Below are 19,295 nucleotides of genomic sequence, written 5' to 3' on the forward strand. Positions count from 1 at the left end.
TTGCATTCGCCCTGTCACTTTCGGCTCAGCTTATTAGGGCGAGATGGAGCAAAATCGATCCCGTGAATACCAACTGCCGCGCGGGCGGACAGGGCACTCACCAGGCAGTGTCACGAGCTCACCGTAAATCACGGCTTGCCTGTGCATGATGATGGCAGTTCACGCGGTTCTTGAATTCCGTTTGGAAGCAGGCTGCAGTAATAGCATTGACCAGAGGAGGTCCCCATCTCCCTGCATGAGATACTGGAGTTTTCCTCTAAATGAGTTTCATACGTACACCCACGAAAGTCAGAAACAAGAAAAAGAAAAAAAAGAAAAGAAAATAATAATAAAGAAACAACTCAGACGAAAGGACAATAAGACAATACAATAAATCCACCAGAGCTTTCAGGGGACTGATGATGTGTGCAGCACCTGTCTTTGTGTGTGGGCGTATTTGCCTATTTGTACATGCATGCGTGTGCGCATATGTGCTTGTGTACATGTGCGCAGACAAACAGAAAAGCAGGCAGCGATATCTGTCTGCAGGTGCAGAACGAAGTTCAGATCACAGCTGGCCTGTAACTGTAAACGAGAGAAAGGCTCAGTTTCAAAGCTCCTTCCTCATTTATACTAAATTAACGACTGAATGACGAAATGGATGACCTATGTCCTTGCAAAATGGGCCTACTGTTTAAGAGAATAGTATTAACACTCCAATGAAAAATAAAAAGTGAATTATATGACTGTTAACAATGCATCCGTAGACCCTGTAAAACAGACGTCAAATGTCATGGCTGAATTTTTGATGTAGCTACTTGCGTGAACACTTGCGTGAAAATCGCAACTGTGTTAACTCATTGTGAATGTGATCATTATTTTCATGAGAAACAGACATGTCTATTTCAAAGTCCTATAGATCAGGCGTTCAGGCGCATGAAGCTGTTAGAACGGTCAGTCAGTCCACCTGGACGCCATTAGGAGTTTGACTGCATTTGAGAAATGCCTCATTACATTTCTAGACACAAACTGCTCTTATTCTAGAAACGTTTATTTTGACTTTTTAGTTTTAATGATTGCATGCTTGTTGTAGGATAATTACAAACCACCTCAAACAAGGTAATATCTGAAGATGGGTTTTGTCCCCGCATGCCACATTTGTTAAATAAATAGTGGCAATTTCTCATCGTTTAGTATTTTCAAAGGTAATTTTAAGAAGTACACAAATGACTGAGCACGAAATGAATATCGGCGCTCTGTCTGATGCTGTCTGGATGTTTACCTCGTGGTGACAACATTAATAGGTCATGCCTCTTCTTCTCGCCAGGCAACAACGCGCGAGGCAAAAGGTGCCATTGCATTCCTGGGGAAAAAAACACGTTTTACAGACTGCGTGTCTCTAGTTACGTTTTCATTCCATGAAAGATAGATAGTCAGAGACTGTATTTGCCCCTTCTTCTCGCCATCTCCGTGCCACTTAATCCGCGTATGCGCACTGAGCGCCTCTATTGTCTCCCAGCAGCAGCAGAGCAGTAGGGACGAGCGCGGATATGAGAGAACAGGGGAGCGGCACACATTGACCCGAATCTGCGGCACACGGAGCGCACAGCCAGCACCGCCGCACGCCGTCGGCAGAGGGACAGGCGGAGAGACGGACAGACTGCAGTAGTTGTCATGGCGTGCCCAGCCGAGCTGCGCTGCGAAGAAGTTAAATGATATTTTAAAGGAAGGGACTGCGGTTTGAGATCGGCTTTGGGATCCGGCGCCTCTCTGCGCGCCTCTGTTGTGATTTAAGCAGGTTGTCCTGTCATTTGTTGAAGGTTTTGTCTTGTCTTTACAAGGCAACTAGGCTTTTTGTCATTCGGTTAAATTCGAAGGCAATCGTTCATCTATTCATATTTTTCCTTTGTGAGGTTGATACGGACTTCAAGCTCGCTCATGTTCCGGTTAGGGAAATGCGCTGTTGCGTCTGTTGGGCACAGCTGGTTTAGTCAGACTTGACAGCCCGTTTTTTTAGCTCGTGTCTGTCGCTGCCCGAAGCGGATCTGGGGCTTGTAGACCTCTACAGACAGGGCACATCGGAGCCGTTTCCTCTAACGGCTCTTAATTGACTGCACACCCCCGGTTTATAGAACCTCGTCCCGTGTCCTCTGGTGTTTTGGATGGGGGGTAAGCAGAGCACAGCGGGGCGGCCCCGGGGAGCTTTTCCCGGTGTCTCGACGGATGACAGCGCAGTGCCACCCACGGCCCACTTCGGGCACTACCGACCAAGCGGCGCGATGGGTTTGCGCAGCCGATCCGTGAGTTCCGTGGCAGGGATGGGCATAGATCACAGCGCCTCGGTGCCGTTCGGATTTTACACCGCCCGAGGGACTGGGGACACGGACAGAGCCGGGGGAGATTCTGGGTCGAATACGGCTCATGGAAACGGCTACCAAGAAACGGGCGGGGGGCACCACACGGACAGTATGCTGTATCTGGGCTCTCGGGGGTCGCTTGCAGACACCTTGCCCCTGCACATAGCGCCCCGGTGGTTCAGCGCTCACAGCGGTAAGTACAGTTTACCGACAGCACGCACAACACCGCCTGCTTACAGCGGGAGATAATGACATCAGTGATATAAATATTCACGGGGCAGCGACGCTGAAAACTGTCCTTTAACTTTCCACATACCTCGGAGAGATGATGCAAACCACAAACTATGGGGTGAAGATGCGCAGGCATTGTTTATGCTTGCGGAAAGTAAGGGTGCGGTGGATTTGTCTGCGTGTATGTGGCTCCCGCGTGCCAGCTGATCGGTGTTGGCGGACTATCAGCACGCGATATAAAGTGGAGGAATCAGAATCCGGCCGGCCCTATTGTTTAATCTGACGCCGACATTTTGCCTTCGTGTGTTTATGCGTGCGTATGTGAATGAGTCTGTGTAAGTTTGTGTGCGTTTGTGAGAATGTGTGTTTTTACATGCATGTGGTTTTGTATCTATGTGTTGAAGAGAAAGAATGCGTGTCTGTGTATGTGTGTGAGGGAGAGAGAGAGAATACGTACATAACATACATACACGTGTTTGTGTTCCTATGTGTACATATGAGTGTCAATGCATATGTGACTGTAAGATTGTTTGTGTCTCTGTGTGTTTATGTCTGTGTGAAACTGTGAGTGAGTATATATGTGTGTGTGCGTGTGTGTGAGAGAGTTTGAGAGTGTGTGTGTCTGTGCGCTTGTGTGTGTGCGGGAGAGAGAGAGTATGAGAGTGTGTGTCTGTGCGTTTGTGTGTGTGTGTGACAGAGAGAGTTTGAGAGTGTGTGTGTCTGTGCATTCGTGTGTGCAGGAGAGAGAGACAGAGTTTGAGAGTGTGTGTGTTTGTGTGTGTGCGGAAGAGAGAGAGTTTGAGAGTGTGTGTGTCTGTGCGTTTGTGTGTGTGTGTGTGTGTGTGTGTGGGAGAGAGAGGGTTTGAGAGTGTGTGTGTCTGTGCATTTTTGTGTGTGCGGGAGAGAGAGAGTTTGAGAGTGTGTGTGTCTGTGCGTTTGTGTGTGTGCGGGAGAGAGAGAGTTTTAGAGTGTGTGTGTCTGTGCGTGTGTGTGAGAGAGAGAGTTTGAGAGTGTGTGAGTTTGAGAGTGTGTGTCTGTGTGTTTGTGTCTGTGTGCGAGAGAGAGAGTTTGAGAGTGTGTCTGTGCGTTTGTGTGTGTGTGTGTGAGAGAGAGTTTGAGAGTGTGTGTGTCTGTGCGTGTGTGTGTGTGAGAGAGAGTTTGAGAGTGTGTGTTTGTGTGTGTTTGTGTGTGTGGGAAAGAGTTTGAGAGTGTGTGTGTGAGAGAGAGAGAGTGTGAGAGTGTGTGTCATCATTATCTCTGGCTCACCTCAGCCTGTAGTGTGTCTGAGGGCTCGTCAGGCTCTGGACCGTGGCTCTGTCCCCAGACGCTCATTAAGGCGCCGTCCCTCGGGGAGAGAGAGAGAGCGCGGGCGAGGGAGAGAGCGCCAGACGTCAAAACCTGAACCCTTTTTCATCTCCTCCTGCTCGCCTCCTCGGAGGAGAGGAGGCCTGCCCGTCTCGAGCTCTGCAAAATGGCTGTTCTCCAGCGCAGCTACAGGTGTCCACATGAGCGCGAGCTCTGATCCAGAGAAGATCGTTACCAGTGCCAGACGCAAACACAGAGCAGGGGGAGGGTGGACCAGGGCACTGGGCTGGGAGGGGGGGTGGGGGTGTAGAGGGCTACAGACAGATTAAATCCCACTGACCCCTGTTCTTAAGGTCTCTTGGTGTATCACTGGACCTTGAAATTCCAGGAAACAAGCAGGCTGGACACTCCTATGGGGAGATTCCTCCCCAGTGACCCCACCGTCCCCTCTACTCATCAGAACTGCCCTAAGCGTAGGGGAACTACACCCCATTTCACCACTACTGCCCCTAGTGGACAGGAGGAGTCTCCTGTCAGTGTGGAAAGTATCATGAGAAAGGTTCTACCGGTGAGTAGATGTATTTTCCGGGAGTCTCTGTGTGGCGGTGGGTTCACTAGCATCTCAGAGCTGCTACTTTTCAGTCTGCCATCTTTAAGACATCATCTCCCCCTAAACAGCATCCGAGGCCTTGTGAACAAGCCTATCTGAATCTTCCAGGTAGAGACTTGTGTGAATTCAGTGTAAAATGTTGTTTAAAACTGTTGCAGTTTCACATATCTGGAAAAAAAAAGTTTAGAAAAAAATATTGCCTGAAAACATGACTGATTTTATATACTAAATGAAATTTTTCATATTTGATACAATAAAGAAAGGAGCTTGATGTAACGTGCATTAGACACATTCTGATTCAAATGAGGAAGAAAAAGATGAGTTGGGAAATGAAAGGTACTGCTAAATATTTCAGAAAATCATAGTGAGTAGAGTCAAGCCTCACCCTTGAATCTTAGTGATTAGAGAGTGTTTTACCTGGATAGGTAATCTATTGATTGGGTCTGCGATCAGGCAAAGGTGGAGAGGCATCCATTTAGGTCGGTTTTCTAGGTCAATAAGCTAATCCTCAGCTTTCCCCCTGATCAATAAGACCTGGCAGGGGCGCTGGTAGGAGCAGTGTGTGCTTTATATTACTTGGAGAAGGATGGTCTGTCTCGGCTTGCAAAGCTCAGAGAATTTACAGTGCATTACAGACAAACTCGGAGCAGAGGCACATAAAAACAGATCATATTTCATAACCCCTCTGTCACACGAGGAATATTCCTGCATATACTGATCTCATCTACATCACAATTTTTATTTTAAATGCAAGTTTTAAAGCATCATAGCACTCCCACTAATCACAGAAGAATTATGATTTGGTTTTGGTATAACTGACCATGGCATAATTGACTAATTGGATGCGTCATCTCTCTTCATTTCAAAAATAAATTGTTTACCCTTCGATTACAGTAGTGCCACATACAAACACACACACACACACACACACACCCAGACACCCACCATAACACATTCACAATCATTTCAACTAATTAAAATCGATTGCAACACTGACCATCGCTCTGCTCGGTTAATATTCCAAATTCATGCATTTCTATATGTAATTACAATGCATTAGGATAGCATCATCTTTGTTATCGAGCTTTCCTGTACATTCTGTAAACAAATCGAACGTTGTCTCGTGACTGTAAAACAACCCCTGCCCTGTTGACTTGCTGGATTGTCTCTAGTCGACTGCGATGTCAGTGGTGCTTAAATTGCTTTCGTTTCTTGCTGCAGGTTTATTTAAAACTAAATTACAACTTCTGCACTGCTTAAACTAGGCTGCCTGTCACATGACTTTCAGCCCTACTGCTGAATGGGGCTGCATTTAGCACTGAAGAAGACCTGACGTTATTCAAACACACACAGAGAATATGCAGATCATTTATCTTCAGTTCCGGATTTTCAAAAGGACAAAGAAAATCTGCTTTTGCATAGGCATCTCTTACCTGGGCCATGCCTAGTCAAACTAGGAGCATAGGTGCTGGAAGCGGGGTTGGTTTTTAGGAAACTGGAGCCTTTGCTTCCCTGTTTCAACACGTCAGGGTAGTGGGGGGTGAATCTTAGACACAAATTACACAGACTGAAGTGATAGCTTATAAGTTTCACTCTCCATCCAATCACACAGACTGAAGATGCAAGCACTACTCTTCATCCAGTCATACTGACCAAAGGCACATGCACTACACCACCAATGTTGACATTACAGTGGAAACAGACTTTAAATTGAGTTTATAGGACCTACATACATATAGGATGAGTGTACAGATCATTATAAACTGCAGTGTAGACAAATGCACATTATGACATGTTACAAATGATTTGGAGGAACCAAGCACAAGAGGCCGCCTCAGAACCAATCCAAGGTGATAATCCAATACTTCTGACGCTCTGTTCTGCTTTCTGTAACATACATGGGCTTGTGGGGATGTGGGGTCGACAGGGTGAAGAATACGTCTCCCACACGTTGTGCAAAGGTCTTTTGGACACCACTGAAATTCCTGCGGATTGCCCGAAATTTTCAAAGAAGCATCAATTTTCTCAGATTTTCAGAGCAAAGTTGTTCTTTCATATACCTGTCCATTGTGGCTGGTAATGTGCCCTGTGAAAATTCTCGGAGATCTGCAGGAGTATTTTCACAGTTTGAAGTGTTTCGTAATGCCGTTTGATCCAGGTGCATCAGGATCAAATGCGTTTCATCCTGATGTGTCTGAATCTGATGTTCTGAAAAATGTTTTGGGAGCGAATTTCAAAAGCATTTGGTAATACATTTTTTTCCAATGATCTTAGTTTCCTTGGTGATTCATTTTACTGGCAATACAGCATTTGAAAACATTTTAGTATTTTTGACCAGATCCTTCTCTATTGTTCTTCCTTCAAGACTTGCACTTTCTGGTCCTTAAATTTTGTGTTTATGTTTGATTAATAAGTTAATTCATATTTAAGTTCGTCTGTGTCTGAGGTCACTGCTGTCTGACATTGGGAAAGCTGCTCAGTCGACGGAAGGCATTATTTAAATTTGATGGCTTAAACAAATGAGTCCCCGTGAACACTTACATACCCCCGCTGCACCTGTTCCACGCTCGCCTGTGCGCACAGGACAGTCACGATAAGATTTTTTGAAATAGCAAGCCAGTGGGCGAGAGCAGGGTTTTTGGTGTAAAAATACCTTTCAAAAATGATTTCGATAATGTCGGCTGAGACCTAAGACAGAGTTCAGACTCTGCGTGACCAGACTGGGCCCTCAGCATTTTACATCGAAAGTTCTGTTCTTTTGAGGGCGTAGTAGGGTATAAAGACTTGGACTCCTTCATAACCGGTGCGTGCCACTTTAGTACGCACTACAAAAGCATTCACAAATAATTATAGGCATGTAGGCATAAGGCGTGTTGTCACCACTGATGCAGCGAATTCCATGATGTACCAAGTGACACGCAGCCTGAAGACACAAGAACTCCTCACGTCTCTACTCTCCATCCACTACCTGCGGGTATTGACATGAGTATTTATGAAGGGCTATGTAGTACTCATGAAAGAGTTATAAAGCACTTACGAAGGACCATTCGAAGAAAGTGCTGCATTTTTTACAAAAAGATTGAAGACTAAATTAATCGCACACTGATGAGAGCACAGGGAGTCGTTTCACACTGGTCAGGGTCAGTGTAGAAGGCAGGATGCCGTCTTCTTCGTAACTATGAAAATGAGCCCTGTCCTACTGGGATAAATGCGGATCGTTATTTGTTTCCTTTGTATGTACATATACATATGTTTGCTTGTATGTGCGTGTGTGCGTGTTTTTGTTTGTGTGCGTTTGTGTGCGTGCGTGTGTGCGCGTGTGCGTGCGCGTGTGCATGCATGTGCATGCATGTGTGTGTAATGGAGCACAAACAAAGTGATGGCAAGTGTTTTCAGTTTTTTTCAGGAATGATTTCACTGTAGTGCAGCTGAGACATCTGTGCTGATCTGTCCTGAAATATAGGCCACTATACAACTGAGTCTCACTCTGAGTCTCTCTCTCTCTCTCTCTCTCTTTCACTAACTCTCTCGCACACACACACACCACCCCCACAACATACCCACATTCAGACAGATTTCCTCAAGACAGCAAAGTGAGAGAGAAAGAGAGACAGAGAGAGAGAGAAAGTGAGTGAGAGTGGAAGGAAAAGGGAAGGAACAGGAGAGCCGTGTCTCCTCTGACTTCCTGTCTCTAATGTCTCCCGATGTCCCTGCCCTGAGTGACAGCTGTCACATTCGCCGTATCGTAGGACACAAAGCTGCTACTGTAGGCCCTGTGGCAGCTGCTACTGTGCTGCCAGACCGTTTTATCCCTGCGATTTAATTCATGAGAAGAGCACAGTATTCACCCCTCCACACTGTTACTCACAATACCCACTGCAACCCAGAACGTCCTAGTGCTACCCCTCATTAACAATACACTATACACCCTCAACCCTACATCACAATACACTGCCTGTATCCCAATACCCCCACCCCCCCACCCTCATTCCACATACCCCACATTGACCATATCAATTTGGACAGGTGTCAGAATCTCTCGGCTGGATTAAATGTAAAAATATATATTATTCTAGAAAACAAAAATAAAAACAACAGGCCTGCTTTCTTTCTCCTACTCTCCATCTTGCTCAGTGTTTGTTCCTCTGTTACTTTCCCTTCTTCTCTCACTCCTCTCACTCTGCTGTTTCCATGGGAACTGTTCTTCTCTCTTGTACAGTAAAGAGTTGGCAGAGTGGAGTGGAGTTGAGAGTGATGTCATAATAACACAACCTTATTTGGGCATCCGGTGTTCCGGCCAGAGGAGGGACAAGCAGAACTCAACCCTGGGGTTCTATAGCATCCACCTGTGTCGTGAGCTCCTTTGTGTGCTCCTTATGGTGCTGACAGGTGTGTGTGTGTGTGTGTGTGTGTGTGAGAGAGAGAGAGAGATAAAAGTGTGTTTATGGGGGGCCTTTGATTAGAGGGTGGAAAGCACTGAGCGTGTGGAGGTGTTCATGAGCTTTTATTTCTATTGTAAGGTACAGTAAGAAGCCACTTGAGAACATGGTAACAATCAGAAACATACATATGTACAGCAACAAGCACACAAAGATACATAAGCATTTCTCTCTTCTCATCGTCTCACACTCACACATGCACACGCATACATACATACACGCGAATGCACACACACATTCACACCTATGCAGTCACACATGCACACGCACTCACACAAATGCACACACACGCACAAATACCTACACAATTTACACATATTTACAGGCATGCACACATGTACATAGGTCACATGCATGCACACACACCTACACACACACACACACACACAGAAACTGTTGTGACGTTCAGAACTGATGTGGACCTGGTGCGTCAGTGTGATACCAGTTCGGCTTAATGGATGATGACAGTCAGTAAGTAGGAATGTCCTTGAGTTGTCAATGCTGAATGACTGGATTTAAAATCAGAGTGCTTGTTAAGTGTGTACACCACAGATATTGTACGCACACATCCCAGCAGGCACACACATGCACACACACACACACACACGCACGCACGCATGCACAGATGTCTCTTATACACACACACCACATACACTGCACACACATGCCTCTCTTGTGTATAAACAGTTACATGTGCGCCTTTCTGACACACACACACACACACACACATGCTCATACATGTGTGGATGGTGGATGTATAGAAACACGCTTTAATCTTGGTCTCTCTTTCACACATACACACGTGTACACACGCATCCACACACAAACAGACACACACACTCTCACTTCCTCTCCCAGTGGAAGTGAGACAGAGGCATTGTGGAGTCTAGCAGAACAAGGGGGGTGAGGGCAATGAGGAGCTGATACTAGAGGGGGTCAGGGAAATGACTGTGATCCTCAGCAGGAAGAATAGCATGGTTCAGAGGTGGAGTCCTAATCTGAGCCTGAGTACCGATCTCACAGGGAAGTTCTGTGTCAAACGAAGGCCTTTTGGCCGACTGGAGAGTATCTGCAGCTTTTAGATAATTTAACACTCGCTGCTCGTTGGGTTTTTACCGAGCAGCCCAAAGCAAGACCAGAGAGACTGGAGGTGCCTTAAACAGAAACCTCACCCTGTAGTTCAGTGTGTGTAGTGTTTTCGCAGCATTATACGTTCACAGATTGTGCACAGCTACTTTCTTCTGGTGTGTTGTTATCTAAACCCTTCACTGGGGCTTCTGTATGCAGAGTTATGTTCCCATCGATTAGCTCGGTCTGACTGGCCTTGGTGCTAATTACGGGGAGGAGGCCTATTGATTGGTTTGGTCTGTCACCTTCACTAAAATGTAGTTTTCCAACTTTTCCAACGGAGCAGCCTTGCCACAGAGTCACAAGGACAACGTTGGTTAATGACAGCCCAGCCAATCAGAGAGGCGGATTGCAGCTCTGATGACGCAGACACAACAAAGGAGCTGAAACGTACCAGTTCTTCACAAATGACAGTGTTTTGATTCCTCGTGAATGCGAGCATTTAGACTCCTCAGCAGTGCTAATGTTTCGATTCCTCACAAACGTCATTTCATCATCGACGCCAATGTTTTGGTTCCCCCCGAACGCAAGTGCTTTCGATTCCTCGTTCGACCATTTTGGGTCCTCGGGGATACGGACGTGTGGATTCCCCTCGCAGTATGAACGTGCTGATGCCAAACAAACAGAAGTGCCCGGTGCCTGGAGCCTCGTTCGTTCAGTCGTTCGTTTGAAGAATTCGTTTTGTTTGTTGGCCCTTGTTCTCGTGCCCTGTGCACAGAAACGCACCGAGCAGCAGTGCTTCACCTCGGCGGGCTCTCCACAGGTTCTACTGGCCGGCTGAGCCCGGCCACGTCCAATCAGAGCGGGCGTTACGGCCCTCCGCACCTTTCCTCATTACCGCTCTCGCTCGCACCTTTCCTCATTACCTCTCTCTCTCTCTCTCACTTCTCTTCTCTCCATCATCCCTCTCTCCATTCCTCCCTGCCCATCTCTCTTTCCCTGCAGAGAAGCTGAAAATAGCAGCCGGTGGAAAACTGGGTCAGCTGCAATCGGGGGTGGGGGCTGGGGGGGGGGGGGGGTGGTAGCGTGCAGCAGGGATTGCCGTGGGGGGGGGGGGGGGGGTAAAGCATCAGACTGTGTTCATTCCTCCTCCTATCTGTTTTCACCCTCTCTCTCTCTATCCCTCTCTCTCTTCCCCCAATGCGTGTTGCCCTCCCCAGCCGCTGCTGCTCGGAGCAGAATTTTATCGTGAAGCCAGGCAGCAGCGGGAAAGCCAGTGAAACTCTCTCTGTGTTTGTGAATGGCACAGAGGGACATGGCAGGAGGGACAGGGTGTGACTCCGCCCCCCCCTTGGCATGACTCCGCCCCTAGCCTTTCCACTCTGCCTTTCAGGAGGAGCTGAGCAGTTGTCACCTGCTTTAACTGGCACATGGAATCTGTTTTGCATGGGAAGTTTTTTTTTTTTGACATCCCAAAGTTGTGCTTCCCTCTTCTGCTTCACCTCATCTTCACCTGAATATTCTGCAGGCAACCTGTCAATCATCCCCTTCCACCCCCGGGGCTCTGTGCCCATATCCTGTCTCCCCACTGGCTCCAAGCCAGCATCACCTCTCCCTATTGGCTTGCGCATACTGTATGTCTCAACTTGATTGGCAGTTACAGCACGGCTTCTATTAGCCTCAGGTGTGAGAGATATCACTGGATACTGGCCTCTGGCCTATGAGAAGCCCACAGTGACAGCTGCCAGTGCCCCCTCAGTAGACAGCAGTGGAGCTAGCCTGGGTTTTGGGGCCTGCTTCTGCTAATTGCACTTGGGTACAGGACAGTCCCTCCCTCTTTTGCTTCCCTGTTTCGGAATGCCCAGTTGTATTTGTAAATTTGTTCCTTTCCTGTGAGGCCCTGCCACTTCCCAGGGAGAGCGGTAGTGAACCCCGCCCCCCCCCCACCCAAACTCACACGACCCTCCTGCCAGACTGGCCGCTATGGCGACCGCGCGGGATGCAGGTTTTTGAGGTGACGCTACGGTCAGCTGCCACCCCCCACTGCGGTCCACCGTGACGGTCCGGTCTGGGCCGAGGGACGGGTCGCCGGGCGAACAGATGGCGCCTTACTCAGACACGAATCCGGCCAGTAAACACAGCATAAGGGTCCAGACTGATTCAAATCTTGGGAGGGGGGGTCGTCTTTATTGATGGTATGGTTGCAAGTTTGTAAGTGAAACCTTCGGCCTGTGCTATGTAAATACGCTATGCTATGTAAAGAGTTGCGTAAGTCGCTCTGGATAAGAGCGTCTGCTAAACGCCTGTGACGTAATGTAATCTTGATGACGGTAAAGCAGTGCATGCTGGGACCTGTGTCTGTGGCTGTTTTCCTGTGGAAGGGCGGAGGCTTGTGGGCTCGTTTGGTCACTCTGCGGCTTCGCCCTCACAGCCAGGCTTCCCTTTCCTGTCGTTGGAACAGCCGCACTGCCTAGCCGCGCAATGCTAGCTGCGCTACGCTAGCCGCGCCACGCCGTTATTGTGTAACACCGCGCGAGTTTGCAGCATCGCTCTGTAGCTGCGGCGTGTCAGCTTGTGTGTCAGAGGTCTATGGAGACCCACCATCTTCCCCCTTTTTTTTTTGCGCTCACCTGCGTAAGGTGTTGCTAGGAAACACGGTCACCTAGGAAATGTTCCTCTCGCTCAAAGAAAAAAAAAAAGAAAAACAATAACAGAGCCACAAGAACAAAGATGTTACGTCACTTTCTTTCCAGGACACCACACGCACATACATGCGCACACACATGCATACACACAAACACACACATAGACACACACACACATTTACACAAACACATACACTCACAGATACGCACACACACATACACACACACTCAGTCCAGCCAAAAGCAGAAGGTGGGCTCTGCTGATAAGATGAGAGGGACCACACAGTGAGAGATTTATTTCTCACCAAAGACGGCAAAGAAAATGACAAGATATACATGTGCAATGCAAGTCAATGAATAATAAGTGTCTAGGAGCTGTAGCCAAATTTTAGTCCATCAGGGAATTTACTGGCCCAAACAGCTTTAATATTCAAGTGGGCACTAGCTTGTCTCTCGTGTAAGAATGTAACAGCATGAACAAAGTCATCAAGTTATTCAGTCCTGCGACTGCGAACTTCTTGAATAAATGTCAAAACTACTTCATAAATATGCATGAGGTCAAGCATTTTCATCAGAATATTTTCTTGACTGGCAAAGCATTATTAATCAGTTATTCAAAAAGAAATACGACTTTGTGTATGAAATACCTCACTTGCGACGAGGTTGGAAAAACCCCATTGATTCCCATTCAAATCAGAACACCTCTGCATGATCTTAGTTCTTGTGGGCAGAAAATCCATCCAGCTGGTGATCTCGTATCCACTCGACCTCTCTGATTTCACCGGGTGTGAGCACGAGGAGGTGCACAGGGGGCACGCATTGTTTCATGGGCATTTTGGTGCTCTTGAATACACCCCTTCTGACAGTCTCTATCTCCCCTACAGGGTTCAGGTGTCCTATCTGCTCCAAGTCTGTGGCGTCCAATGAGATGGAAGTTCACTTCATCATGTGTCTGAGCAAGCCCCGCCTCTCCTACAATGGTGAGAAACAGCTCCTCTCTCTCTCCCGCCTCCTCCCGCTCCCCCTTTTCCACTCCTCTCTCGGTTGCTTTCATGTCGCTTCATTCAAAATATTCCCCCGGAAAAAAAAGTTCTTAATTAAAGAGGAACTGAAGACAGCTTTCAGTTGATTTTACATAAATTTAAAAAACACTAATCACAGTGACAGCTGTGTATTCCACGCTGTTTGAGTGATAGCTGTATGCTCTGTTACATTTCAATGACAGCCGTCCATTCTGGGACGTCTGAACAATAGCTGTTGTTTCCGTGGTGACTGACTGACAGCCGTCACTCCAGGGATGTTATGACAGTCTGTCCTGAAGCTGGTGTTACAGGGATGGATTTGGGGTCTCGTGTGCGTGTGACCTGTTCACTGAAAGTTGTGTTTTTACGTGACTCAAACAGACTTTAGAATACTATTATCTATCCCCCCTCACCTCTCCCCCTCTCTCTCGTCCTCCCTCTCTCTCTGTCTCTTTTTGATTAGTTATACACAGCTGCGCATAGAAACAGGCAAGCTAATCTCACTTTCCCAGAATGCACTCCCAGAATGGCTGCACGGTATCAGCCTATTCCCTAACCACAACCTCCCTCCCAGCGTTCCTACCCAAATCAACCCTGACCACACGCACACACGCTCACGCACGCACACACGCTCACACACACGCTCACACACACACACGCGCTCACGCACGCACACACACACACACACACACACACGCTCACAAATGCGCACACACACACATGCACACACACACACACACGCTCACGCACGCACACACGCTCACAAATGCACACACACACATGCACACACACACACAGACACACACACACACACACAAATAAACAGCCTCAGCCCAACTCAGTTTTAGAAAGAAATGGGGAAAAGGAGGGAAGGAAAGAGAAAAATCTTCTTCTAGCACTGATTTTAACTCAACTTCAGTGGAGGGTCACAAAGCTAGACAAATTGAGGCGATCTCTCTCTGTCTCTCTCCCTCTCCTCCCTTCTCTGTCCCTCTCTCCCTCTCTAAGCTATATTTAACTGCAAGTATTAAAATATCATCAGGCAAAGTCATGGCTCACAGATATGAAGGTCTAACATGCACACACACACACACACTCATATATACAGATAAAAGTATGCGTGAACTCACATGCACCCACATACACCCATATGCACACATGGCAGCCCAAAATACAGTATGGTCACAGACATGCTTACATCCAGACTGATATATTTGCATGTGCACACATATACAAACACATGCTGTACACACACACACACACACACACATACACATAATGTAGACACATATGCATGTGCAGGTAAACACACTGTACACACATATACACATATAAATGCAAGTGTGTACTCATGTGCTTACACACATGCATACATACATGCACTCACACATGCTGTACAAACACACATCTATTCACAGAAGAATATGCAAACACAAACACACACATCCGTACTACATACACCCTCACAACATGTACACATACAGTACACACACACACACACACAGACACACACACATACACAAACACACACACACACACAGTACCCATTCCCTGTCTTTGGGGGCTGTTTAATAGCCTCAGACGGTAATAGGATAAGGGGGGGGGGGGGGGGTATTTGGGAGAGGGGTGCATATGGCAGTGGGGGGCAGGTACAAGTAATTAGCACCAGCTGTCAGGAGTGGTACATTTGGGTGTCTGGAGGGGTTAATCTGTCCTCCATCACTCCTCCCTCTGTCCATCCTCTCTCTCTTCTCCCTCCTTCCATCCCCCACCCCCTCTCCATCTCACTACCTCTTCCTCTCCCCTCTCTCTCTCTCTCTTTCTTTGTCCCTGTTCCCTTCTCTCGGTACTGAGAAAAGCTCTAAATATATATGACATTGCAATCGTTTATCATGATTATTATTGTAGCTGTTGCTGTTACTACTGCTATTCTCCGGTTCCCAGCTCTAAGACGCTGCTGATACAATTCCCTGCAAAGATCTCATTACAAATAGAGGCACCGCACAATGCGAAAGTGTAACTTCTGACACAAGAGCACAACCGATATCAGAGGGGAACTCCGCAGTTTCTCGTGTCTCAACACGTTATCTGAAATTCTGCCCTTCTCTTTTCGATCTTCTGAAAGAGATAACACTTTATAAAGTCTGTGCACACGCACAAACACACACGCTCACAAACACACACACACACATGCTCACAAACACACACACACAGACACACACAAACACATTTTTCCACAGGAAACGACTCGATGGTCAAAGAGGAAGTGGTCTCTTGGTTTGAAACTGCAGTTCCTGCCACAAATAACCTGCGGTGCTGACACCTATTTCTGAGCAGAACTTTAGTCGCTGCAAAGAAGCAAGGGGGAGAATGGCTACATGCGGTATATGCATGCATATACCTGTGCGCGTGTGTACGTTTAAGTGACAGTGCATTTGTGCAAGTGTGTGTGCGTGTGTGAGTCATAAAATGTGAAAGAGAAAACGTGTTCGATCATGCCATGTTGAGAAGTTCTGTTTTCACAGTGAAGGAATATATTGTTTGAATACAGGAAAGCTAAACTTATACTTGCTTGTGTTTTTTTTAAACAAAATCCAGTTGTGCTGCCGTCAGAATCACCCAAAGGGCCGCCTCAGCAGTGACTGCACTTGCAGTGACGTTTCCGTGGCGACTGCGCTCACTGCACAGAATCATCTCCAAGTTGACAGCACCTATTGTACAGAGCCATCTCTATGGCGACTGCACCTACACAGCCGTCTCTATGGCGACTGCACCTACAGAGCCATCTCTATGGAGACTGCACTTACAGAGTGATCTCTATGGTGACTGCACCTACAGAGCCATCTCTATGGAGACTGCACCTACAGAGTGATCATTATGGCGACTGCACCTACAGAGCCATTTCTATGGAGACTGCACTTACAGAGTGATCTCTATGGTGACGGCACCTACAGAGCCATATCTATGGAGACTGCACTTACAGAGTGATCTCTATGGCGACTGCACCTACAGAGCCATCTCTATGGAGACTGCACTTACAGAGTGATCTCTATGGCGACTGCACCTACAGAGCCATCTCTGTGGAGACTGCACTTACAGAGTGATCTCTATGGCGACTGCACCTACAGAGCCATCTCTATGGAGACTGCACTTACAGAGTAATCTCTATGGTGACTGCACCTACAGAGCGTCTCTATGGAGACTGCACTTACAGAGTGATCTCTATGGCGACTGCACCTACAGAGCCATCTCTATGGAGACTGCACTTACAGAGTGATCTCTATGGCGACTGCACCTACAGAGCGTCTCTATGGAGACTGCACTTACAGGGCTGTCTCTGTGTCGACTGCACGTCTCAGTTCCAGCTCCTGTTTCCTCTCCTGCCCAGACAGGTCTCAGTCACCTGGCACACAGGTGATCTTTGTCAGAGCTGCACGCGCTCTCTGAGGGATTTGGCTGTGGGGCGCAGAGATACGCTGAACACGGCTTACGAGTTCACGCTGAGGCGATATTACTGAGGAAGCGCGCAGTTTGAGGGGCAGCTCGCTGCCGCCCCCTGCTGCCACTGACCAAGTATTGGCACTCTTTAATACGCCACCTTTGCTTGATTTCAGGCAGGGTTAATAATCTTGCGTGCTTTAAAGATATTATCTATGTACATAGCAGGTTAGTGACTGAATTCCTCTTCAAGGTTATAAATGCAGTGCTGCATCTAGGATTTGAACCTGTAACACTGATTATGAGCCCAGTTATGGCTCATTGGGCTCACACAGACTCCTTTTGTTCTCTGTTCACCTCAAACTCTCTTACTGCTCTACATTTGACATTACCATTGCAGTAGTCACACTGTGCTGTATTGTGTTGCTGTAAAGACCTGAACACACTCAAGGTTGTGTTGTGTGAGTGTCGTACACACTCGAGGTTGTTGAGTTGCGTGTGTGTCGTACACACTCTCTCTCTCTCCTTGTGCAGATGACGTGCTGGCGAGGGACGCGGGCGAGTGTGTGATCTGTCTGGAGGACCTGCAGCAGGGAGACACCATCGCCAGACTGCCCTGCCTCTGCATCTACCACAAAAGGCAAGCGTGTGTGTGTGTGTGTGTGTGTGTGCGTGTGCGTGTGTGTGTATGTGTGTGCGTGTGCGTGTGTGTGTGCATATGTGCATGCTGTAGGCAGACAAGTGCTTTTCCATAGAATAATGTGAGATACCATTGAAATCTAGGGGGTTAGAATGGTGAGGGGTGGGGTTATGGTGGAGAGGGGTGGGGTTAGGATAGTGAGGGGTGGGGTTAGGATGGTGAGGGGTGGGGTTAGGGTAGTAAGGGGTGGGGTAAGAATGATGAGGGGTGGGGTTAGGATGGTGAGGGACAGGGTGGAGTTATGGTGGTGAGGGGTGGGGTTATGGTGATGAGGGGTGGGGTTAGGGTGGTGAGGGGTGGAGTTATGGTGGTAAGGGGTGGGGTTATGGTGGTAAGGGGTGGGGTTAGTGTGGTGAGGGGTGGGGTTATGGTAGTAAGGGGTAGGGTTAGGATGATGAAGGGTGGGGTTAGGATGGTGTATTCCTGACGCTGCTGTGTCTGTCTCCCTGCAGCTGTATAGACTCCTGGTTTGAGATCAATCGGTCCTGCCCTGAACACCCCTCTGACTGACCCACAGCCGACTCTACTGCTGTAACAGGTGCTTAGAAACAAAAGTCACTTTCCATTTGACCTCCCCTTCCTCCCTCTCCCTCACTCTCTTTCTCATTCATTCTCTCACTCCCTCTCTCTATATATTTTTCTCTCTCAGGGCACTTTATGGACCTAACTTGGATATCTGGACACTGAAATAACCAAAAAAAAAACAAAAAAAAACAAAACAAAATTTAAAAAACAATCAACTAATTAATCAATCAATCAATCAATCAAAAGAAAATATAACAGACTGAAACCAAATGAATAAACTAAAATACATCAAACCAACACTGGCACCTCTGAACAAGACCCAGAGTCCCGCCACTCTCGCCCTGGCCCCTCCTCTCGTCCCTCGGCTCCACCTCCTGGACCCACCCTCGCCCCGCCCACGCAAACTCCGGTGGCGTGACCTACCCCAGCTCCAGCCGTCTCAGGCCCTGAACACAGAGCCTTCAGGGAGATGAAGAGGAGCAAGAGGAAGAGGAGGAAGGAAACTCCGGGAGTGGGGGGTGGGGTGGAGTGGGGTGGGGGGGGGGTGGAGCAAAAAGATGATTTTGCCACGCTTCCTGTGCGGAGGTGGCACTTCCTGTACATGTCAGCACGTTTCATCAAAAGGGGTTTTTGCTTGTGCGTTGCATTTTTATTTTCTAACAGATCACCCCAGTGTGTCGAGCGACGTGGGGAGAGAGAGTTACACTCCGTGTGTGTCTACGTGTCGGACAAAGACTGTGTGTGGCTGTGTGTGTATACAATGTGTGTGTGTGTGTGTGACAGATGAAGAGATTGTGTGTCCGTGTGCAATTTGGTAGTGGTAATAAAATGACAATGGGCTATATTTCTGGTCACATTTTATTTGGAGGGAGGGAGCGGTCTGTCAAAGCAGAGGTGTCAAACTCCAGTCCTGGGGGGCCCAGAGTGTCTGTGGGGCCTTTCAAACTCCAGTCCTGGGGGGCCGCAGTATCTGCTG

The 19,295-nt window shown here is 47.8% G+C and overlaps 1 protein-coding gene across 1 annotated transcript; it reads left to right on the top strand.

The window, feature by feature from the left end:
• Nucleotides 1–1,252: 1,252 nt before the first annotated feature.
• On the top strand, nucleotides 1,253–18,499 carry znrf1 (zinc and ring finger 1). The gene is made up of 5 exons (XM_035395857.1): nucleotides 1,253–2,529; nucleotides 13,519–13,614; nucleotides 17,629–17,734; nucleotides 18,247–18,332; nucleotides 18,444–18,499. The coding sequence occupies exons 1-4, from the start codon at nucleotides 2,142–2,144 to the stop codon at nucleotides 18,302–18,304; spliced, it is 648 nt and encodes a 215-aa protein (XP_035251748.1). The 5' UTR covers nucleotides 1,253–2,141; the 3' UTR covers nucleotides 18,305–18,332; nucleotides 18,444–18,499.
• The last annotated feature ends 796 nt before the right edge of the window (nucleotides 18,500–19,295 follow it).

Source organism: Anguilla anguilla, chromosome 16, assembly GCF_013347855.1.
Source record: "Anguilla anguilla isolate fAngAng1 chromosome 16, fAngAng1.pri, whole genome shotgun sequence".
Taxonomy (NCBI): Eukaryota; Metazoa; Chordata; class Actinopteri; order Anguilliformes; family Anguillidae; genus Anguilla; species Anguilla anguilla.